Below are 24,730 nucleotides of genomic sequence, written 5' to 3'. Positions count from 1 at the left end.
GACAGTAAATAAAGTAACTTTATAATAAACATTTGAGTTTTTTCACAGAGGATGTTATTAATGACAACACTTAATTTCCTACTCTGATAAGGAAAAAGCTTTATTTTAAAGTAGAATCAAATAAACTAGAATCAAAATTTAATCAAGATTAAATTTTCATCTTGATATGTATATGTGTGTGTACATATACAGATGTGTATTTGTACACACAGACATATATATCCATATGTATCAAATTATTTTAAATCAAAGGAATTGTTTTTATATGTCTGGAAAAGTGATTTATAGCCTTTTCATTGGCAAATTTCTTTCTTCAAATGTTGTACTCCTGTGCCTGAATGTTGTTACATTTATAGTTCACTGAAATTTCCTGGTATGTTTTATCATAGGTTAGAATTTGGAACCTGACTAAACGAAAATGTATTCGTACAATACAAGCACATGAAGGTTTTGTACGAGGAATATGTACACGCTTTTGTGGGACTTCTTTTTTTACTGTAAGTTTACTACTGTTGTCATTGAATCTTCTCAACATGTGTAAGAATGATTTAACTGAACAAATTATTTTATAGTTCATTTGGAACAATCCAACGTTCTCTTGGAGTTCTACAATATAAAGAACTTATTAAACCTTGAAAAGCCCTAGTTTTCTGGTGTATAATCTAACCTTTTCTATACTTTTTGTCTTCTTATAAATAATTACTTAACATCATTGAACTAATATTGTACTGACACCTGAAAAGAGGATTAATGGAAGGTAAGATTGGAAAGGTAGTTTGACTTACTCTGGAAGATTGTCAGTGCTAAAATGAATAATAGTACTTCAGCTGTCAGACAGTAAGGAATTATTGAAGGGTGTGTGTATGCATATGTAGTAAAATTTACATAAACTATTTTTAAGTGTACATAGTTTATTGGTATAAGTATGTTCATGTTATTATTACATCATTTGCCACCCTGGGAAGTGAAAATAGTAGAAAGAAATTATTGTATTTAGTAACTTGGAGGTTTGACAAGCTTGACAACTGAAAGGTATCTAGGAAGAAGATAGTTGCTATAACATAAAAGGACAAGTCAGGAGTATCAGCAAATTTAGAGGCGAGAGAAAGGTATGGTTTGATGACCTGGTCTGCCAGTGGGTATTCTAGTGAAGATATCTACCATCCCTTTACAAACTTAGGTCTGGAATTTAGGAGGGAAGTCAGAACTAACTGGCTTCTTCCATTTATCTAGTTGGTTTTTCTTCTGGATGTATTGATTCATTTACTATCCAGCTGGAGTGTTTAGAGCATGTTTTTTTAGATGCTGAAAATGAATAAAGACTGATTGGAAGCTTTATTCACAATAGTCAAAATATGGTATCAATGTATCAACATATAAATGGATAAAGAAAATGTGACATATATACACAATAGAATACTTTTCAGTCTTTAAAAAGAAAAGCCTGTCTTTTGCAACAGTGTAAATGAACCTAAACTGGATGTGGTGGAACTCACCTGAGGCTGGAGAACTATAAACTTAAGGCCAGCCTCAGCTGGACCCAGCTTGTGTTCCTTTTTTTGTTCCTGTTTTATTTCACTTATCATAATGTCCTCTTAAGTTCATTTATGGGGTTTTTTTGGTACTAAGGACGGAACCCACGGGTGTTTTACCACTGAGTCACATCCCTAGCTTTTCTTCTTTCTTCTTTTGAGACAAGGTCTAAGTTGCTTAGGGGCTCGTGTATTGCTGAGGCCTCCAGGGAGGGTGTGTTCAAGGACACAGTTTATCCAGTTTTCTATAAATGCTAACATATCCCATTTGGTCAAAACCAGATCAGCCAAAGCCTAGGTATCCAGGTTATACCTTACTGACTCCCAGTAAAATCATGTTTCAGAATTGAGTTTTAGAATGTTGTCAGTAGCTCAGATTCAGAGTTGTTAGTAAGATGTAGTCTAGTTAGATACTTTTTACCTATTGTAAGGATGTTGTTAAGGATTCTATTTTTAGCATCTTCAAAAAAAAATTCCTGATTCTGTTGCCAAAGCCTATCTCTAATCAGTTTTCTAATCTTATACGTACTATGAAGTGTTTTGCTGGAAATGTTTCCATTTTTTAATTTGCTGCAAAAATAAAGCTAAATTCATGTCCCTCCCATAGATGAAAATGTATCTTTTTATTATCTTTATTAAAAATTCATTATAAATTATATATAATATAGAAATGTGAACTTTAAAACTAGCAATTCTGTACAGTTTAAGCATTCTTAATCTGAAATCTGAAGTACTTTAAACTCTGGAACTTTTTAAGCATTGGCATGATGCCAAAAGTAGAAAGTTTTGTGCCAGAAAACTATTTCGATAAAAATAGAAGGGAGACCAATAGAGTAGGGTAACAGGATCAAGAGAGAGGGAGGAGGGAGAGTATGAAGGAGTACTGGGGAACAAAATCTACCATGTACAGATATACCATAATGAATCCCATTTTTATATATAATTCACTAATTAAAAATAATAGAAGGGAAATCAGTAGAGTAGAGCAAGCAGATGGGGGGAGGGAACAGGAAGGTAAAGAGGAGTGATAGTGATCAAAATCTGTTATGTGCATGTACAGGTATGACATTATGAATGCCATTATTATGTATATTATTATGTATATTTATGTATGTACATTGTACCAATAAACATTTTCATATGTACAGTTATTAAAAAGATTGTACAAAATTACCTTCAGTTTCTGTTTCTAAGGGGTATATGAAATATAAATGAATTTTCTGTTTAGATTTGGGTCCCATCCCCAAGATAAATCATTAGGTATATGTAAATATATTCCAATCTAAAATATTACTTGTTCCAAGCATTTCAAATAAGGGATACTCAGTGTGTGTATGTGTAGTTGTGCAGTACTATATATATAATAACTTTGTGTTTATATATAATAACTTTGTGTTTTCAACCACAAACCATGTTATATTACACTTTGCTTTACATTCCTATTTGACCTAATTTCAGATATGTCTACCAAATAACTCAAAGCTAAATTATCATACATTTTTACTTTGCCTTTATTTGGGTGGAGTTGCCTACAGGTCTACTCACCATTGTTTTGTCACTATCTGGGCAACCATAAGCACAGTGAAAAGACAAATGCTGTTTTTACTAACATTATCAAAAATTTTTCACCTTATGAACCCCCCAGAAGTTCTTGGGGTTCCCCAGGGATCTACCCTTCACTGCTTGAAAACTACTAATTTGGTGCTTTCTGGAGTCCTGTGTCCTAGAAAAAGGGCTTTATCTCTTACAAGAGTGTAAATAATACCTTCTTGCTTGCATTTTTATGTCTTTTATTTCATTTTTTACATTTGTAACTGTATATAATTTCATTATCATGTGAGGCATCATATTGGCTTAAACTTTTAACATGACTCATCTGATATTTCAAGCCATTTTATTATAATCCATTTTTCTCCCTAATTTGAAGTGCCATACTTATCACTATATGCATTTTGCACTATATTTATGACCTACCTTTTTTCCCCTAAGGTTCTTCTTTTGCATTACTCATGATGTTTTATTTTTATTTTTATATACTTTATGTATGTGTCACATATCTTTTCCATAACATAGTGGCATGTCAATGCATCAATAAATGTGATAAAGGAAGAATATGATATATGTAGTTTTTTTCATTGAAATGCTTACAATTTGATACATGTTGGCAAGTTTTAATTTATAACTTGTTCATTACCATCATACTAAAACAAATGTGTCTAGGTTGGTGATGACAAAACAGTGAAACAATGGAAAATGGATGCACCAGGCTATGGAGAAGAGGAAGAGCCACTGCATACAATCTTAGGAAAGGTATAAATATAAATTGATTTGTTCTTTGCCTATTAAAACTCTCCTCTCTTTATATTATTTCATAGTTATAATTTCCAGAAAGGAAAAAAAAATGTAGATAAGAAATGAGAGGTTTTTATTTGCAATAATTTTTAATGCAATTTAAATTAAGCAATTTTTAATGCAATTAAGGTTCTTCAGAGCTAAAGAATTGGAACAATTCTTTGGAGTTCATTGTAGTAGAATTTGATATGTTTTTAGCCACAGAATGTAAGGGAACATTTCTTGTAGGAAGAACGTGGAGGAAAATCTACAAGGGTAGTGGTTAGAAAAATAATGCTTCAGCTTCTGTTTGGTTTATATCATCATAGATCTTACATAGCTCAGAATTTCTTGAAATTATCCTTTAGGAAATGAAGTGTAGTGTATGATACGGCTCACAAATAGTTATGCCAGTGAGATGCTATGATTTAGTTATAGCTTTAGTTTAATTCAGAACATTTGAGGGGTGGGAGGGGTGGGGCGGAAGGGAAAAAATGGCAGAATGAATCAAACAACATTACCCTATGTAAATTTATGATTACACAAATGGTATACCTTTACGCCATGTACAGACAGAGAAACAACATGTATCCCATTTGTTTACAATAATTTAAAAAAAAAAAAAAGAACATTTGAACTATCCATGTTTTACAGTGCTTATATTTTTCTAAGAAGGCAAAATTCTAAAATTAGATTTACTCTTTAACCTAAATATATTCCTCAAATCACCAATTTATTTTAGTATCATGGTTAATCTCTTCTTGGCCTTCTGCTAAGATCAAGTGCAATATGATGGTTAATATGTATTTTGGTTCTGTCTCAGATATCAAGAAGTTACAAATGTTCTTAAAGGGACATGAAGTTGGTTTATGAATATAAGATGGAGATAATTCTCGGGTGATAACAAATTCATTAGTAATTTTTGAAACAAAGTTGGGTTCATTCTTAAATTTTTTTTAACTCTTTGGGATACTTTTTTTCACTTGAAGGAATGACTTCAAAGAAGTCACTTTTGTTTTGGGGATTTCCTTAAAAATGAAAATATAGATAAGTGTATTTAATTTTTTAGTCTGCAAATTTGAAATAGCAGAGAAGACACCCATCTTTAACAAACTCTTTTCTTTTAAAGACAGTGTATACTGGAATTGATCATCACTGGAAAGATCCTGCTTTTGCCACATGTGGACAGCAAGTTGACATTTGGGATGAACAAAGAACCAATCCTATATGTTCAATGACCTGGGGATTTGACAGTATAAATAGTGTTAAATTTAACCCAATTGAGGTAATGTTCTTTTTAAAAATATGTTGTTATTATTTAATCATTTTATCTCTGTTTAGGAAACTTTTAGATATAGGAATTTTCTGACTATTAATGGTTTTCTGGCATTTGGTCAGTTTTGCAGATTATATTTGAGTTCTGACAAATCTCAACTTGTTTCCCTGAAGTTTAGTTCCCGACACCAGTGTTAAGGATTGTGAGAGAAGGAAGGTGTGTAGAACTAAGCAAATACTGAACTGTTTAACTTTGAATTTATTTATACCTTCAACACTCATGTTCCACAGATAATTTCATTGTACTTTTAGAAAAATGTTAGTTTTTATTAATTATCTTGGAGGTCAGAAAGAACATTGAGCAGTGTTTTATTTATAAACCATAAGGATACAGTGCTTCATAGTAACATGCATGATCATCATTAGACTGTGTGATAATTACTTATATTTTTCTTTGCTTAAAAGTCTGCGTACTTGAGGCTGGGGAGATAGTTCAGTTGGTAAAGTGCTTGCCTTACAAGCACAGGGCCCTGGGTTCAATCCCCAGCACCGCAAAAAAAAAAAAGTCTCCATACTTCCTCCCTGGTCAAGGAGAAGACTTGGAGATTGGCCATTACATATTGTCTATTCTGGTGTGAACTTAGAGGCTACCTGAAGACGCTACCTTTCCCTGAGCTTTTTTGTTAATACACATAATAATAGTCGGGTGTCATGGTGCACACCTGTGATCCCAATGGTTCAGAAGACTGAGGCAGGAGGATTTGCCAGTTCATAACCAACTTCAGCAACTTAGAAGACCCTGTCTTTAAATAAAATATTAAAAAGGACTGGGATGTGACTCAGTGGTTGAGCACCCCTGGGTTCAGTCCCTAGTACAAAAAAAGAACACAGAGTAATGATGAACTCATTGTCCAGAACACTCAGTAGAGATACTTTCCTTCAGAAAGAAAAGGAGATCAAAGCATACATAATTTCATTTTAGAAGTTATCAGGAGGCTACCATATTAAGTGCTGTAAACAAAAATCCTGATATGTAAGTTTTATACTCTCAAAGACTCAAGACTAATAAAAGGAAGGAAGAAAGGTTAAATCAGAGTAGCAAGTAATAAGAATTGTATGATGTAATAGAATATGAGGTGCTGTAGTGTGATGTGATTGTATCCTTGAGGTATTACCAAGAAGGCAGTCTAAAGATACCCTTTTTGCCCCTAGCACATGCCTGTGTACACACTTCTAGGAGAGGCTACAGGTCTAGAGCAGAGGTTGGCAAAGCACAGTCTGTGAGCCAGATATGACCCATTGCTTGTTTTTACAAAGTTTTGCTAGAACACTGTTTGGCCCTCTTGCTTACATGCTGTCTGTAGCTGTTTTGCACTATAATGGCAGCATTGAGTAATTGCTATAGTAACCACATGACCCACAGATCCTAAAATATTTACTCTTTGGCTTTTTACAGAAAAAGTTTACTGATTTATAGTCTATAGTTTCTCTTTCTTTTGTATCCTTATTCCATTCTCCAACTTCCTTCATGTTTCCCTTGGTTACAGGAGTAGAGTATGGCCTAGAGGGCCACGCTAGATTTACAGTATAGGACTACAAATATAAGCAACTTGTAAGAATGTTTTATGCTCCACTTATTGTGGAGCCAAGTCAAAACTGTGTTTCCTGCCAATGTGCCTTTGAATTGATTTTATCCACATCACAATTCTTCTCTATATTTGTTTTGTTATTTTAAAATGAGATTAAATTATATCTCTCAGTGCATGTCATAGTTTTTTTTGTGAGCATAAATTATAGTAATGTACGTGAACATTTTTAAAAAGTGCTATCCAAATTGAAGATGATGATGCTTTTACTATAAAAAATAATAAACCCAGACAGATAAATTCCTACTTTTCCAAGAGACAGATCTTTTGCTTTTCTATTTTGGTGAACATCTACGTCAGAGGATCAGCTCCTCTGAGATGGCCAATTTAAAAATCATAATTCACTATTAGTCATGACCTAGCAACCATGTTTTTCACACTTGTCTACATAATAGCTCTATTCATTCTCCTGTATTTGTTTGTTATTAAACTTATGAGCTTAGTGCTAAAAACAAATGTTGTGCATTTCTCTTATCCTATATTAAACTTAATGGAAAGGACATTGCTGTGAACAAAAGGAGTATGTTTGTCTACTGTAATTATTAATAATTAATTTTCTGTTAAAGTATTGAAGCGTAGTGTTTAGTAAAACCAAAATTTTATCCTGAGTGTTGCTATATTTTACAGTGCAAAATACGACTTTCAATCTAAATAGAATTTTTTGCTTTGCTCAGATCAGTCTATTTTTAGAAATGGAACCTGGTCAAATGCTGAGGTGACATAATGAAAGACAAGAAAAGTTACAGGGTCTCTAGGGCAGTTCTCAGAGAGGCAGCAGAGGAGGCTTTTGGAAAGGTCTGAGAAGACATCAAGGTTATAAAGTTAGCTTTATGATGTTTGATTTGAACAGTATACGCTCAGTAGTAGGAGTTAGGAGACCATACAGCAATTTAGTATATAACTTTTCCTGTTCCTGGTACACTTGCACTATGAAGTAATAGTAGGCAGAAACCAAGAGTTGTGTGTTAGAAACCTTGAGTGAGGAGGAAGGGTGGTATTCAGGGCTCCTGAACTGGGTGGTTGAAGGCTTATTTTCACTTAATGCCAAGGGTTTTGTAAGTAGTTTGCACATTTATAACTGACATAAATAAGCTGAATATTTGAAACATCTTAAAAAGGTGGACAAAGGACAGGCCTAATTTATACAGAAAGTTAACAAATGTTTAACTTCTAATAAAGCAGAAAATTTATGTGTTAAGAAAATATTGTCATACAGAAACAGTGGCTTCTTTGGAAACTGAGGCAGAAAGATCACAAGTTCAAGGCCAGCCTTGGCAACTTAGACACTGTTTCAAAAAAAGAAAATAAAAGAGGACTGGAGATACACTTCAGTGGTAGAGTATCTGAGGTTCAATCCCCAGTACCACAAAGAAAAGAACAGGTATTAACTTTTAAATGACATTACTTAAGGCAGTAAAATCAGTATATTCCCACATTGTAGTGTATATTGGTACATTTCTTCAGAAAATAAGTAGCCCTGAATATCAAACACCATGAAATTGTGGGCTGGGAATATAGCTCAGTTGGTAGAGTGCTTGCCTTGCAAGCACAAGGCCCTGGGTTCAATTCCCAGCACCACAAAAAAGGAAAAAAAAAAAAAAAGTGAAATTGTTTATACTTTTAGGATTAAGTAGTGTCACTTCTGAAATTTTTACTAAGGAACAGAGTTAATGTATAGAAATGTTTTTTGAAGTGTTATTTATAATAGTGAAAATAGTAAACAAGTCAAAGTTGAAGAACAGATAAGTAAAATATGTTCTATTATGAATTTTAAAAGTGTTACCTGTACATTGTTACCACTGGTATCTAAAATATATGTATGAGATCTTCACAATGAAACTATTTAGGTTGCTAAGATTATATATGATTATTGTACCCTCATAAAATGAGCTTTAATGTTATAATTTGGTGTTTTAACAAAAAGATTAAGTATATTAAATCATTTGTGTAGTGAATAGACATGGTTTGCTGCCAAGCCTGACTTTTAACAGGTGATTATTATAATTATTTTTAGACATTTCTTTTGGGAAGTTGTGCTTCTGACAGAAATATAGTACTATATGATATGAGGCAAGCTACTCCTCTGAAAAAGGTGAGTTTCAATTTTGTCCTTGCTTTATTATCATTTCTCTGTAAAATGAATAGCTGAAAATGTGAAGTAAATTTTTTTATTTTCATAGAAATAGTCTTAAATCCCAGAGTGATAATAGTGGCATTTCTCTCAGCTTCCCATTGCACTTTAAAGAAGCTTACATTTCTGTGTCTTCCATGATGCCAGCAAGTTTTAGGCATCTAATTAGTACTAATTGAATTGAAAATTATTAAATGACATATATTGCAACTTATTACTTAGCAGTATAATATTATCAGGCATATATGATAAAGTATTTTATTCCTGAAAGTTTTAGAACTCATTCACAAAACCAGCTTTATTTGTTTAGTTATATGCTGGTGGGTACTAGTTAGTTTGCTGGGGAGTTTTTGTTGTTGTTATTGTTGTTGTTTTGTTTTTAGACAGGCACTATCTTGTCCAAGGTAGTAGTCTTCCCAACAGTTCTAATATGGTAATTCTAGGATTATGTGTCAAAACTAATACAACCTATGCTAACTCTGAAAAAGGAGAGAAATCTTGTTGTAGGTAGAAAGATGAGTACTTTTTTAAGTTGAAGGTTATAATGTTGATTTTAAGTACTAGTAGAATTGTGAGGGCACAAGACGGGCTAGATATTATTCATTTGCATGAGTCTGTTGTCATAGTCCATCGATAAAGGAAATGCTTTTAATACTCTCTTTGTTCCTAAAGTATATTTATGATGTGTTATAAACTCATATCAGGAGAAGAGTGTGTGTGTGTTGCAATTTAAGTAGATAAATATGATTATTTTTTCCAAAGTACTACCTTAAATCATTTTACTCATTCATATATATTGAGAAGATCCTACATGAACTTTGGTATTTAATTTTAAGTGTGTAACTTAATCTGTATTTCTCTTATAAAATGGTGGTATTAATCACTACCTTGCAGCATATTGATAAGAGTAAAACATACACTTTCAGTATTCAGTAGAATGCCAACGTGAGGTACTAGTTTAATAAATGTGATCTCTGTCCTCCCATCCCCACTTTTCTTTTAATGGTGTTCCACTACTTTTAGGTTGTAGGAAATAACTGGCTCCAGTTTGCATTCCATTTTTTTTTTCCCCAATCAGTCAGACAATATGCAGAGTATATTCATCAGTGCTATTTTATTTTTAACTGTCGTTTCTACCGTCAGTGTTTCTTCTCCTCCTCCTTCATTTTTCATTTTTTATTTCTTGTGGTACTAGGAATTGAAGCTAGGACCTCATGTGTGCTGCTGCCCAGCTTACCATCATGGGTTACATGATGCATCCCTGGCCTTTGTCAGTGTTTCTTCTATCTTTTCTATGCTAAATATAGTATTTTTCAATCCTCCACAAGGTATAGTTTTGGAATATGAGAGAAGCAGTTACTGGAGAACTGCCTGAGAGTTAAACACCCTACAGTGGGCAGTCGCACACAACAAAACATTATCCTTCCCCAAATACCATTGGCATTCCATTGAGAAATACTATAAATTATTGGTAATCATAAGTCAGTTCAAATCTTGCTGTTCTTTTGAAACATTTCTTCTGTACCTTAATCTTAAACTCACCATTAATTTTGTTCCTAGTTTGATACTTAGTCATTTAAGTTATTTGAAATTCAGGGACCAGGTATTAACCATTTTTCTCTTTTTCATATGTACCACTCTGCCTTGTATTCAGGAAATTATTATTAATTGATTTCTTTTCCCATCACTTTGAGCAATAGTGTGCACATAGTAGATGTCTACTAAGTATTTGCTTAAATCAATGGGAAAAAAGCAATGAAATAGGAACTTTATTCATTTTAAAGATAATTAACTTTGTAATAATAGAATAATATATGCTTCCTTTCTCAGGTTATCTTAGATATGAGAACAAATACAATCTGTTGGAACCCTATGGAAGCTTTTATTTTTACTGCAGCAAATGAAGATTACAAGTAAGTTTTGCTTTTGTAAAAATGTATTCTATCAAATGACTCAATTACACACATTTTACTACTACAGTATGGTTCACTAGGTAAGTATGCCTTCATATACAAGTTAGAAAACTGATTTGCTTTGCTAAAAATAATTTCCAAATTGGAGAAGAGCTGTTTAGAAAATTATTTTCTCAGTTTTTGGAATGATGTATACCAAGCACAGTAAACTATAACCTCTGGACCAAATCCTGCTTGCTGTCTGTTTTATAAAAAGTTTTATTAGAATTTTTTCACACCCATTTATATATATGTATTAGATATGGCTGCTTTTATGCTATAATGTCTCAGTTGAATAATTTTCACAGAGACCTTATGACCCATTTGACCTTATGGCCAAAAATATTTACTATCTGGACCTTTATGAATGAAGTTTGATGATCTTTGATATAGACTCTATGAGTAAAGACTAAATCATATATGTTTTAATGGAAACAAAAATATTGCTTGCAATTTTGGGGACACTTGGGTGCTTTACCACTGGGCTACATCCCCAACCCTTTTTACTTTTTAAGACAGAGTCTCACTAAGTTGTTTAGGGCCTCAGTAAGTTACTGAGGCTGGCTTTGAACTTAAGGTCTTCCTGTCGGTCTCACAAGTCACTGGGATTATAGACATGTGCCACCATCTCTGGTGTCTGCCTACAAATATTAGTATCTCTTACTCATGTACTCATGCCGTCAGCTGTCACTATTCCATCATTAAAGCAAAAGAAAAATTATACTTGAAATTTTTTAACTTAATATTTGCAGGTAGGCTATTCTGTGATTCTGTTGTGTAAAATTCTCTTAATCTGCCTTATATTCTTGACCTATGTAGAGTTTTGTTTCTTATGTAATGTTTTAACATTGTTGAAGCATTGCACGGTGGCACTTATTTCATCTTTTCTTGAAAGATAAAAACAAACATAACTGTTATAAGGTGGACAGGACATGTGTGGTATACCTTTTTTAGGATATTTAAGCAGAGATATTAACCTCCTTATTCATCTTTTTTATCCAATGCATTAATTGTAGTGCTATGTATATGGTAGGTTCCTAATATTTTTGTTTGTTTTATTAGAGAAGGTGGAAGTTTGGTGGTGGATTGAACTTTAGATTTTCTACATTTACATTCTGTGTTCCACTTTATACATGTGAAAGCATAAGTAGTAGTAACATTAGTTCATAAATGTGATTTATTATATAATGTTTTAGTGGTACTTACTAAAACATTTTTGATTTCTTTACTGAAGAGAGGCACAGTTGGATGGTTACTAATAGTAACCACCCACACTAAATGAAATTCTTTTTTTTTTTGATGTTTCAAAATCAAATGACATTATTCCAATTAAAAACAATGAATGAAATAAGTAATACTGCAGTTTTGTGACCACTTTATTAAGGTGTCTAAAGTACATTCTCATTAGCTATTTTGACAGCATGAACTTTTTTCAGAGCATCCTTTGAATTTTTTGCCATGGGAAGCATTATATATATGGCACACAAAAGAAAGAACATATATAAGAAATGATTATTAGAATGTTCCATAATTGCTTTTACTTGAAAATCACCTTGCTGTGGTATCCCTTTTCTGTATTTGTAAATATTTTCCTTCTTTTATAAATGCCCTTTAAATATTCTAATCATTGTGAATTAGAAACGCAAGTTCAAATCTAGGTCAAGCAGTAATTGCTATAAAAAGTTGGGCAAATCATTAAAACTAATTATTTGTCATAGTTTTATCATCTGTAAGAAGAGAACTTTGAAATAGATGATCCCTAAAGAATCTCATGACTCAAACTTTGTTGAGAACCACTGCTCTGGGCAGGTAATGCTCTGAAGCAGTTGTCAACTCAAAAATTTAACCTCAATAAAAGTTAAAAAAAAAATTGTTTTTATAGAACAGTGCTTTGTTTTTGTATAAGTTGTGACTTTTCATAGTGGTGTTATTTTTTTGAAATATTTTTAAGTTGTAATTTTTAAAAACATTTTACTTTGAAACAGTTTTAGGTTTACTGAAAAGTTGCAAAAATATGACATTGCTATTGCCCCCTAATGTTCTAGATTGCATCCAGCCAACCTCCCCTTGCTTCCCCTCATAGGGCAGGCCAGTTTTCTGGATTATGAGGGCACAGATTCTCTCTTCCCTTTTGACCTTATTACTTCCCAAAGACTGTACTTCCAAATACCATCATAATTGGGGATTGGACTTCAACATATGAAGTTTGAGAGGATATAAACATTCAGTGCATAATACCTTAGTGCTTTTTTTTTTGGTATCAGGGATCGAACCCAGGGGTGCTTAACCACTGAGCCACATCTCCAGTCCTTTTTATTTTTTATTAGATACAGGGTCTCACCAAGTTGCTTAGGGCCTCACTAAGTTGCTGAGGCTGACTTTGAACTCCTGATCCTCCTGCCTCAGCCTGCTGAGCTGCTGGGATTAAAGGCATGTGCCACAGTGCCTGGAACCTTAGTACTTTTGAAGAGGACCCACTTGTCAGTTATTTTGTAAACTACCCTTAATTTGGATTTAGCTAAGGTTTTCTCATTATTAGATTGATATTATGTTTTTGTCAATACCACAAAATTGAGCTTGGGTTGTAGCTCAGTGGTAGAGCACTCCTCTATAATATGTGAGGCACTGGGTACAATCCTTAGCACCACATAAAAATAAATAAATAAAATAAAGGTATTGTGTTCATCTAAACACACACACACACACACACACACACACACACACAAAATTGATATGCTTGTCTTAGTATGTTAATCAGCTTTCTTTTGCTATGATAATGCCTGAGGGGGAAAAAGAAGGAAAGACTTATTTTGACTCACAGATTTTGAGGTTTCAGTCCAATGTTGCTTGTAGAACTCATGGCAGAGGGAAGGAGTGGAGATCACCTCAGTTACTTGCTTTGTACAACTATGCAGTTTCTACTACCTCTCCAAACCTTTAAATTAGGAATCCATTAGTGGATTAATTCACTGATAAGGTTAGAGCCCTCATGATGCAATCATCTTCCAAAGGCCCCACCACTAAGTACTGCACTGGGGACCAAGTCTTTAACACATGAACTTTTGGGGAACATTTCGCATCCAGATCATAACTATCATACAAAGGTCTGGTACTTGATGTCAGTATGTCTTACTACTGATGATAATATTAAACTATCAGGTTTTTTAAACTTAGTTACTATATTTTTCTTTTGTGATAATTACATAACTTTGGAGAAGAACTTTGAAACTGTGTAGATATCATCTTTCTCTTAAAACTTAAACTCAGTATCATCTTGAAGTATTTTGGTATTATGGTCACAATAATGCTGTATTACTTTTATCCATTGTTTTCATTGGCTCATTTGGAGCGCTATTCTTTTAGTAGTTAAGAATTTTTAAATCTTGAAACTCAAAGTCAATTGTTTTTACCAATTGTGCATAAAGTATATTTTTCTTATTTTGGTACACCCTTTGAAAAACTGTGATCTTTTTTTTTTTTTTTTTTTTTTTTGGTAACTTTCAACATAACTTTTTGTTTGTTTGTTTAGAGCTTTAATAGTTGTGCTTCCTCTTACATGTCACTGATAGGAGTACAAATTAACAGCCTTATTGTAAGTGATTTGGCAACTCAAGCCTTAAAAATGCTCATGCTTTCAGATCCTACTTTAGAAATCTGTTCAATTTTAATTGAATCTGCCTCATTCAGTTTTAATTCAAACTTAAATATTTGAATTTCATTTAAGCAGTATGATTTTTTAAAATTGGAAATTATTTCCAAAAAATAGAGAAATAATTTGTATTCATTTATGTATGCAACTGTTAAAATCTTTTCAAAGATTATTTAATGATATGAGAAAATGTTCATGATGAGAGCATGAGATGAAAATACAAAGCTTTATATGGTATTAATCTCAATTTTATCAAAAGTAGAAGTTTAAATAGCTTAGTCCAAAGATGTTTAAATTTTTTTATTGTACCAGCTGACTTTCTCTGGGTAGTAGAGTTAAAGGTAATTTTGTATTCTTTGTCATTTCTTTGAAACTTCCACATTTTGTACAATGAGATTTACATTATGAGGAGAAAGTGTGTTTGTGTGTGTGTAAATATAATCTTAAGGAGCAATAAAAATTGTTGATATTTTTCCCTGTCCCTTCACTGTCTATGTACAGGATTGAGCTATTTATTTAGATGCCCATGATTTAGCCAGTGGGTCTTATTTTCAGTAGTGCCTTTTAGTAACATAAATGGCTTCTTTCTAGAAATTTATGTCAGATTTTTAAAAATTCTTTTACAGCTTATATACTTTTGATATGCGTGCGCTGGACACACCTTTAATGGTCCACATGGATCATGTATCTGCAGTGCTTGATGTGGATTACTCCCCTACTGGGAAAGAGTTTGTGTCTGCTAGTTTTGATAAGTCTATTAGAATCTTTCCTGTGGACAGAAGTCGAAGCAGGTATGTGACTACCAATAAACTATTTGTTTTTTTTTTATTTTTTTTTGTCCTAATTGTTATTCGTCTGTTACTTTTCTGCCTGGTTATGTATATATGATAGGGCTCATACCCATGTGTTGTGGGCTTGGGATATTAGCATCCTTTGTATCATCTATGGACAAAACATTAGCCTACCAGGTAATTTCTTTCATTGAACAGAGCATTATATTTATGTCATGAGTAAACTTTCTGTAATTTAATTTGCTAACAACTCTGATAAGTTTTAACTAAGGCAGTATAAGAGCAATTAATACTGTCTACTTCTTATTTCTTACTCATTCAAATTTAACCAATGAAAACCTAAAAAGAAAAAAAAATTGTCAAGACCTTTTTTCATTCCACTTTGGTACATATATGCTGTGATGGATCATGAAGTAGGAAATTTGAATACTCAGCTGTCCCGTAGTCTCAGTAATGTGATATTTATGTTGTCTTGTACTGCTTGGCTCTCTGGCTCTCTACTATACAGTTTTTTACTAAATATGATATAGTATTTATGTATCTATAATATATTGTATCATATATACATGTGCATATGTGTGTGTGTGTTTTTTTTTTTTTTTTTTTTTTGGTACTGGGTACTGAAGTCAGGGAAGCTTTACCACTGAACCTACATTCCCACCCCTTTTTAATATTTTTTTTCTTTGGAGATAAGATCTCACTAAGTGGCTTAGATCCTCGCTAAGTTGTCGAGGTTGGCATTGAACTTGCAATCCTCCTGCCTCAGCGTCCTGAGTCTCTGGAGTTAACAGGTATATACCACCATGTCTATTTTACTGACTAACTTTATTTTTCTAGCAATTGTCGGGATTAAACCCACCACTCTGATATGCTGGGCAAGGGCTCTACCACTGAGCTATACCCGTAGCCCTGTTAAGGCTAACTTTAAAACTTAACTCCTGTGAAATATACAACCCCTTGTGCATGTACAGTGTGCTGTGGGCTAATAAAGCACTATCATGCCAGGCACAGTGGTGCCTGCCTGTAATCCCAGTGACACAGGAGACTGAGACAGGAAGATTACAAGTTCAAGGCCCACTTTAGCAAATTAGCAAGACCCTCCTCAAAATAAAATACAAAGGACTGGGGCTATAGAGGGCTTCTGGGTTCAGTCTTCAGTACTGCCCAAAACAAACAAATAAGCACTTTCATACACCTTCTATCTAAGTAATAATACCTTAGATATATTTCTAGAGGTATGCGTAAAGGAAATTCAAGTAAACTGAAGGACATTTTTCCACAAAAATTATGATAATTCAAGTATGATGGTAGTGTTACTCACAAATAAAGATATAACCACTTCCATTTTAATATGATAACTGCATATTAAAATACAAACAAAATAAACGAATCTCTAAAATGTAATATATACACACATACATACATATGCATATATAGGTATGTGTACACTCTCACTTCATTTAGTGTCCTAGTCTTGGTTGATAAAATTAGTTGGAGAAAAGGTGGACTTTTTGTAAGATAATGGGATTATTGGAGGTAGTAGAAAAGGAAAAGAGAAGGAGTAGAATGCAGAATGTGGGAAAGGAACAAAGAGAAACCTGTGTAATGAGATTGTGTGGTGGTACTCTCACTAGAGGACAAGTGCAAATGGCAACTTTATCAGCTTCCTAAAGATTAATGGTAGCAGAGAATCTTTCTCAGACTCTTTGTTCACTCTTTAAAATTAGAGAATGTTTAATTCAGTGTTGTAGGTACAACAGATAGAGATGCTCAGCATTTTAGTGCAGTGATGAGAATTTTGATCATTACTCTTAATGATAAACTAGCTTCTGTGGTGCAGCAGGTTTCTGAACCTTCTGGAAGAATGATGCTTGTTTTCAAAGACATACCCTGTCCTTTTCCTAACCCACCCTCTTTCTGTTCCAGAAGGGTCAGGACTAGGGAAAGACAAATGAGGTGCATAGCAGGCAGAATTTAAGGAATTGTTTGTTCTCAGGGTTGATCCTGTATCTGTACCATCTTGAGAATGAATGTCTCCTTAAAGTTCACACAGGGAGTAACTCACTTGCCTCAACTTTGTCCCAGTCCTGTGTTCACCACCAAAAGATCTTTCAAACAGTGCCTCCTAAGAGTCATGCAGTTCTTCCATACCTTTTTCGGTAAAAGTGATTTGCTTGTCTGGCTCTTCACTGTTTTAATTTTGATAATTAAATAATTTGTGATAATTCATGTTTTTCCACTCTTGATTCAAGGAAATCACATTGATTCCCAAACCTTGTGTCATCTATTGCATGGAAATAATTTTGATCATCATTATTTGATTTTGATTTTGAAGATAACTTGAGTTAAAGGTATACTTATGACTTTGATCTTTATTTTGTCATTTTCATTGTAGAAATATTTATGTTTGTTCTTATGTGGCTGTTACTTCCTTGCAACTGCCTTCATATTCTTCTCTACATTGTCTTGAATTGTTTATGGGGATAAATTAGTCAGGCCCAAGGCAAGGCTGTTAAGAATCAAGAGACTATAGACCTCCATCATTTCATGGCGCTTGAACTTCTGAAGGTAGTAGGACAATACTTTTCTAACATGATGCATAAAGACACACAAGGAATGAAAAACAACCAAAGAGTTAGAGAAATAGGAATATGTATTTGTATATTTACCTCTGATCCCAAAGACCCAGTTCCTGAGTGGGATTGACTTATTCCTAAGCCATTGTGGCTGGCTAAATGCAGATAAGGTCAAGTTATTCCATAATTGCATAAAGAAGTTCTTATGTCCCGTTTCCAGGGCAATTTTTCCTGATGTCATTTGGAGATTTGCAAGCACAGTCTTCATATTTGTTGCTCTCTGTTGTGTTTAGATGTAAATGGTATTCTCTCTGTGACCTTTGCTTCATCTGCTTGAAAGCTTGTTCAGCTTTGTTTCCTTGGGTCTGTTATTATTTCTTATCATTATGCACATCAAGCAACTCAGGCCTAGGCAACTTTTTAAATATCTGTACTTTTAAAATATTTTCCTTTGAACGACAAAATGGTTAAACTGTGGGGGTTTTTGTTTTGTTTTGTATTCTCCACTACTGGGAATTGAACCGTGGCGTGCTCTGCCACTGTGCCACATTATTACCCCAGTCCTTTTAAATTTTTTATTTTGAGACAAGTTCTCACTGAGTTGCCCAGGCTGACCTCAAGCTGTTATAATCCTCCCTCACCTTTCCTAGTAGCTGGGATTATGGGCATGCACTGTCAATTCTGACTTAAAATGTATTGTTTTAAAGAAAATTTTTTAAAACTAAGATTAAATCAATATTGGAAGTAGGTTTCTATGGAGATTTCCTTCAGTATTTACAAGTATTATATGAATGTTAAAAAAGTAAATCGACTAGGAGTTCATTTTGGAAAAAATTAGTTTATTTTGACTGTATACAGAAAAAATTTAAGTTTTTGTAACATTCATTTCTTAATAGCATAGTTTATGAATCTAGCATATATGTCAACAAGAGGTTAAGAGCTCTGCATAGTTTACCATTAAGGACGATTCTAAGTTAGTTAGATGTCTAACCATTTATTTCACTGGTTTGAACAAATTATTTTTAATAGTTACTGAAGTCTCATTGGATTTCCATACTTTTAAACACATTATATTGCTGTGGGAAGGTGGGGCTCTTAAGCAGGTAGAGATTATAAGAAATGAGCCTTATAGAAGCAGAACATTGAGAAGAAGAAAAAAAAGCAGTCTGTCATCCAGTTTTCATTTTAATAGGCTATTCTTTTTAACCATCCTCCCCCCTTTAAAAATGTTTCTTATGATTTATCATACTGATTAAAATATAACTCTTACAAACAATATAAAAGACTAGTTGTGTAGTTACACTTTAGAGATACTTTTATTGATAAGAATTATATTTGATGTGGTTGTTCTCTATGAGTTTTCTTCTGTGTACAATTGTTGAACCTGTTTCCTTTCTCTTAATGTAGTTTGCATTTTCAATCATTTAATCCAGATTTGGAAAATTTATTTCCCCAGCAGTCTTAGCTTATTTTTTCGTGACCTTATCTTTTAACTTGCTTTTTAATGCTCTTTTTCACTCTTCCCAATATAGTATCTTCTGTGAATTCACTTAGCATGTTTCACAGTTTTTCCAAATAGGTATCATATTTGACTATTAAATGATTCTTACCTCAACTTATACTTTTTTAGCCCTACCTTTCTTTTCACACATGTAAATTAACTCTCACTTCAATTAAGCTTCTAAACAATGCACCCAAAGCAAAAATCAGACATCAAATTCAGCATATCACAATGTGCTCTTTGAATGCTGTTGTTTTATTTTCTACTTTGGGTGTTGGGGTGGGAGGGTAATTGTTGACCTGAACTGAATTGAGAATGGGCAAAGGGGCTTATTAAGAGCAAACCATTTTTTTATTGTTACAAAGTTACCCCAGCTTTAAAATTTTATTTGCATTGCATATTTATTTTGTGAAATTTCCTATATATCTGGTTTTGCTTAATTTGTTTTTATTTATTTCTTTTGTTGGATTATAAATTCTTCCAGGGGAGGAATTGTTTTTAAATTCCCTAAAATTTAGCATAGAACATTAATTGGGTTCAGTGAAAACACATTGAAGTGAATTTGAATTTTTCTTTTATACTCCCTTAGAACTCAAAAATGGTATCCTGATACTTGACAGTCAAATGGTTAAAGAAAATCTATACCAAAATCCCCAGAGCTTAACTTAATAATTATTCCGTAGGGAAGTGTATCACACAAAACGAATGCAACATGTTATATGTGTAAAGTGGACTTCTGACAGCAAGTACATTATGTGTGGGTCTGATGAAATGAACATTCGTCTGTGGAAAGCTAATGCTTCTGAAAAATTGGGTGTGGTAAGAGACCCCTTTTTCTTTCATCTTCATAAAGCTAGTTGAATTATTATTATGGATATCATTATATTGTAGAGATTCATTTGAAGTATTTTAGGTATTTTGATGAAATGGACACATCTGTGATGAAAAGAAGTAAGTTAGGAACAAAACAAACAAAGCTATATTGATTTTTTTTTTCACATCAAGGACGCTTGCAGAGTGCCTTTGTTAATCCAGATGTTTGATAATATTTGAACCTACTTGTTTTTTTTGTGTGTGTCTTCCTTGAGGCAAGAAGAGAAGATTGAGGACTAGAAGTTTAGACTTTAGAAGCCTCTCTCTTCTGTTAGCAGACTAGTAATTGGATAGATCAAAGGTTTAAAGTCACTGTGAGGTTATTTTTAATATCAAAGCAACTAAAACACTTAGGTAAAAAGTAAATACAGAAAGTTTCAGACTTTAAAAAAGATTCACAGAAAATATTACAGATATTATCATTAGCTAATTACCTTTTGGTTGTAGGATTATGGTTGGGTTTTGTTTTGTTCTTAATTTTTTTCTAAATGTCCCACATTTTATATAAGAAGCATACAGAATGTTTTTTTATCAGAAATAAATATTAAGAAGTAAAGATTAAGTATGAATTATTTTCTCCTTAGGCCTAATAGGAATATCAAGGTATAATAGGCTGTAATTAAAGACAATTCTATTTTAAGCTTAATGATTAGTAAGTATTGCCCTGTGCCTGGATTTAGTTCATCAGTAAATGTTTCTCTGATTTGTATTATCCTTAACATTAAATAAAACCTAATTATTATAGAATCAAATACTTTTTTTCCTTTTCTCTTTACACACTTATTTTCAGAAAATAAAAAAGTTTAGGGGCTAAGAAGGGTACTCCTTAATTTGTTATAGTGAAACAAAACCAACGCACTATTCATTAAGACACCAAAATGCATTTTTTTAGCTTACATCAAGAGAAAAAGCAGCCAAGGATTATAACCAGAAATTGAAGGAGAAATTTCAGTATCATCCTCATATAAAACGTATTGCTCGTCATCGACATCTACCAAAATCTATCTACAGCCAGATTCAGGAGCAGCGCATCATGAAGGAAGCTCGTAGACGAAAGTATGTACTGAGGCAGATGACTCTGTTACAGTTCCCTTTTCTGACTTTCCCACCTTTTTTTTTTTCTTTCTTTTCCCATCATAAGTGAAAGCAATGATTGTCTAAGAATGTGAGGATTCCACTACTTATTTTTAAGTATGTGTTTAAAGGACAGCAAAAGTGAATTATCAAAATAAGAATATACTTCTCATTTAAAAACTATTATAAATAGATAATGTTTAAAATTGATTCCTAAAGTAGCTGTAATTATGAGGTATTGCATATTTTTCATGTAAAAATTCAAAGAACTCATACATTGGTGCTCATTTCATAAGTACAAGAATTCCTAATACACTTCATCATAACATTTGAGAGCTAACATTTTGGATCTAAAGCAGAACTGCCCCTACACTGCCATTTCTCCTGGGAATATTTTCTTTGAAACGTTTGAATTAATGCAAATAGTGCAAAGTATTATAGAAGTTTTAAGTCAGAGCTCTTTTTAAAAAATTATACTATAAAAATGACTATTATTTTGCTCTTTTGTTACATGTCGGGATGGGATCAAATAATTTTTGTTAAAGTAACCATGGCAGGTTTTTAGACTTACTAAAGAATATTGCTTAAAAAAAAAAGCAAATGAATAATGAGTTTATTTCTAGTTAAGAACACCACCTTTTACCTATTCTCATTGTGAGTTTTTTTCAGTAGTTATTTTTCTAGTGAAAGAAAATGCTTTATGATTTTTTGAGAATGTTTTCTTTGGTTAAGATGATTTCTCCTAAACTTGCTTATTTTCTTTATTTCTAGGGAAGTGAATCGTCGTAAACATAGCAAGCCTGGGTCTGTGCCAATTGTGTCAGAGAAAAAGAAACACATAGTGGCTGTTGTGAAATAATATTTGATATTCCTACCAATCCTGGTGTGTAATTATTGTTGCTTTAAACTGGGAACTCTACAAATAAAAGTACTGGCTCTAGTTTAATAGTAAACATGAATATGTGTTTTTTCTTTCCCTACCATCACTTCACTCATCTTTCTCTTTTTCTGTTTTTCCTGCTTGTGTTTTGACTGCTCAAACCTGGTTGCACCTCAGCCCAGTGAACTGTTAGATTATGGACCACCTGAAAAATGAAGCAACCATAGTATGATGTTTGCCTGGCATCTTGTCAGGGCATTTGGTGTTAACTGCCATAATAAGCCCCACCTGCTGAGTCACTGGCTCTACCTGCTGCTATAACCTGTGGTTTCCATAGTGATGTCCAGTGACTTGCACACCACAGAATCTGAGTGGTTAATGACATGAGCAATTTCCTGTAATTCAAGTCTTTTACTAATCTAGAAATGGGAGCATGATGTTGATCATTTTGAAATGTAACTTTACCAGTTCAAAATCTTTTAAAATGCACAGGTGTTTTTTTTTTTTTTTTTTTTTTTTTTTTTGCAGTGCTGGGGATTGAACCCAGGATCTTGTGCTTGACAGGCAGGCACTCAACCAACTGAGCTATATCCCCAGCCCCACAGATGTGTTTTCACAAGTGAGGGTGTTAGGGTAGAACCAAGAGGAAGGAAATAAGGATGGTGGTAACATGAAAGAGTTATTTAAGGACATAGAGAAACCTAAGTAAATAGAAAAGATATATTGTTACTCCTTAGTTTTCCAATGCCTTATTATTAAGTCTTGCAACTTGGTTGCTGCTGTGTGACCCTTTACTTTGATGGAAACAGCATATTGCTTTTTGACCTGTTCTTTTATAATTCCCTCTCCATCACCTTATTTCAGAGAAGAGGAAGGGAAAAACCTTGAGAAACGATTGTCAAGGGCCAGAAAAGAGAATCAGGAAATGAAGATCTTTTGTCTTTAGAGAATATTTAAGGTCAGCTTGAAGGTTCTAGCAATGAATCCAAAGATTGTTTGCAACCCAGAAAAAACTGATGATTCATACTGGGCCTTACAGTCCCATATTAGAAAGTACTTGTTTATTTGATGACAAAGATTTTGAAACATAAGGGTCAGTGTTTTCCAGTTTTTTTGTTATTATGACAGTTCTAATAGTGCTAATGGTGTGTGTATTTTAAAGTAAAATCCTTGTTTGCCTTGATCTCTTTGATCCCTTTAAAGTTGTTAAATAGCTAGAATTAAGTCAGGGCCAAGAACTTTCTTCAATGAATGAAAGCAACTAATGTATTGAACATATTGGATGAACATATTTTCATTTAGTCAATGTGTATGATTCTTAGCTGTGTGTGTATGTGTTGTTTTGAGTCAGAGGCATTCCTGGATTGCTTCATGATCACTGAAGACAGTGTCTAGAAATGAACTCATTATTTTGCTCCAGCTCCTAAATTTCATCTTCTGCATTCCGTGAATGATACACCACCCTCGGAGATACTCAAGACAAGCCTGGGTATAAGGGTACAGGTTTTATTAATACTGATGACAATAGCAGCTAATGTTTATTGAACACTCACTACCCTCCAAATGGTTTTCATGCACTTAATTGAAATTAATTTACCATAAGAACTCAAAAAGGAAGGCCTTAATATTGTTCTTGTTTAGCCTCTGTGTTCAGTTTTTAGAAGAGTCCTAGAGCTGTGTCTCAAAGGAGATAAACATGAAAACGTAATTAAGAACATTATGATGTCTTAGCAGGATCCTATAGTAGCACAGAAGAAGGAAAGCCTTATTTCCTGCTGGGGAAGGAAGAAATCCTCCAGAGGTGAACAGCATTTATTAATTGCCAATGGGTTCTGGCGTATTGCAGGGATGAGTAGAAATGCAGTCAAGCTATTTTCAAAATAAATTTGAGTTTTCTCATTTAGATATATTACTGTTAAAGAAACTGTTTTGGCAATCCTGTGTTGCTAAACATTTGCTACCCCAGATCAGTATATAAGATTTGGGCTAATATTCTTTCTCTGAAGAGATAAGGGAATTATGGAATGGGAGTTAAACTAGGTAATAAATATTAATGAATCAAAAGGCACAAAATATGTACAAAATATCTTAGGGGAGAGAGCAGAGAAAGGGTGAGTGTGAGATAAAGTTGAAGCTATGTGTGAAAAGCAGGAGACACAGGGCCACAGAGGGGTGTGCTGCAGATCCTGGTGGATGGGTCCTTGACAAAAACAGCAGCAGGCTTCCAACAGGTGTGCACACAAACATGCTTTTGCATACACACAAGAGCAGAGAAGACTAGCAGCAAATGAAGAAGAGCTCTCTTCCAATCTTTACCCCCAGAATTCACCCAACCAAAGGCAAAAATCAGTTTTAGGGCCAGGATCAAAAACAACTCTGAATGATTTTATGATTCCTTCCTCTTCTGCCCCCCACTAAATACAATATCTCTCTACTGCAACTAAACATAAAGGTTAAAAATACAAATGTTGACTGAGTTAATACATTGTTCTAAATACATTAATTTTGTTGTAGATTGG

The 24,730-nt window shown here is 33.4% G+C and overlaps 1 protein-coding gene across 1 annotated transcript in view; it reads left to right on the top strand.

Moving 5' to 3' along the window:
• Nucleotides 1-22,278, top strand: part of Dcaf13 (DDB1 and CUL4 associated factor 13) — a 43,369-nt gene extending 21,091 nt beyond the window's left edge. The window contains exons 3-11 of the mRNA XM_047557783.1: nucleotides 390-497; nucleotides 3,753-3,842; nucleotides 4,993-5,148; nucleotides 8,799-8,876; nucleotides 10,746-10,828; nucleotides 15,143-15,307; nucleotides 20,068-20,203; nucleotides 21,150-21,313; nucleotides 22,103-22,278. Of these exons, the coding sequence (XP_047413739.1) occupies nucleotides 390-497; nucleotides 3,753-3,842; nucleotides 4,993-5,148; nucleotides 8,799-8,876; nucleotides 10,746-10,828; nucleotides 15,143-15,307; nucleotides 20,068-20,203; nucleotides 21,150-21,313; nucleotides 22,103-22,190 (1,068 nt within the window). The 3' untranslated portion in view covers nucleotides 22,191-22,278. The remainder of the gene's footprint in view (nucleotides 1-389; nucleotides 498-3,752; nucleotides 3,843-4,992; nucleotides 5,149-8,798; nucleotides 8,877-10,745; nucleotides 10,829-15,142; nucleotides 15,308-20,067; nucleotides 20,204-21,149; nucleotides 21,314-22,102) is intronic.
• The last annotated feature ends 2,452 nt before the right edge of the window (nucleotides 22,279-24,730 follow it).

The sequence above is a fragment of the Sciurus carolinensis genome, chromosome 1 (genome assembly GCF_902686445.1).
Source record: "Sciurus carolinensis chromosome 1, mSciCar1.2, whole genome shotgun sequence".
Classification (NCBI taxonomy): domain Eukaryota; kingdom Metazoa; phylum Chordata; class Mammalia; order Rodentia; family Sciuridae; genus Sciurus; species Sciurus carolinensis.
This window is presented reverse-complemented; position numbering and strand designations above follow the sequence as displayed.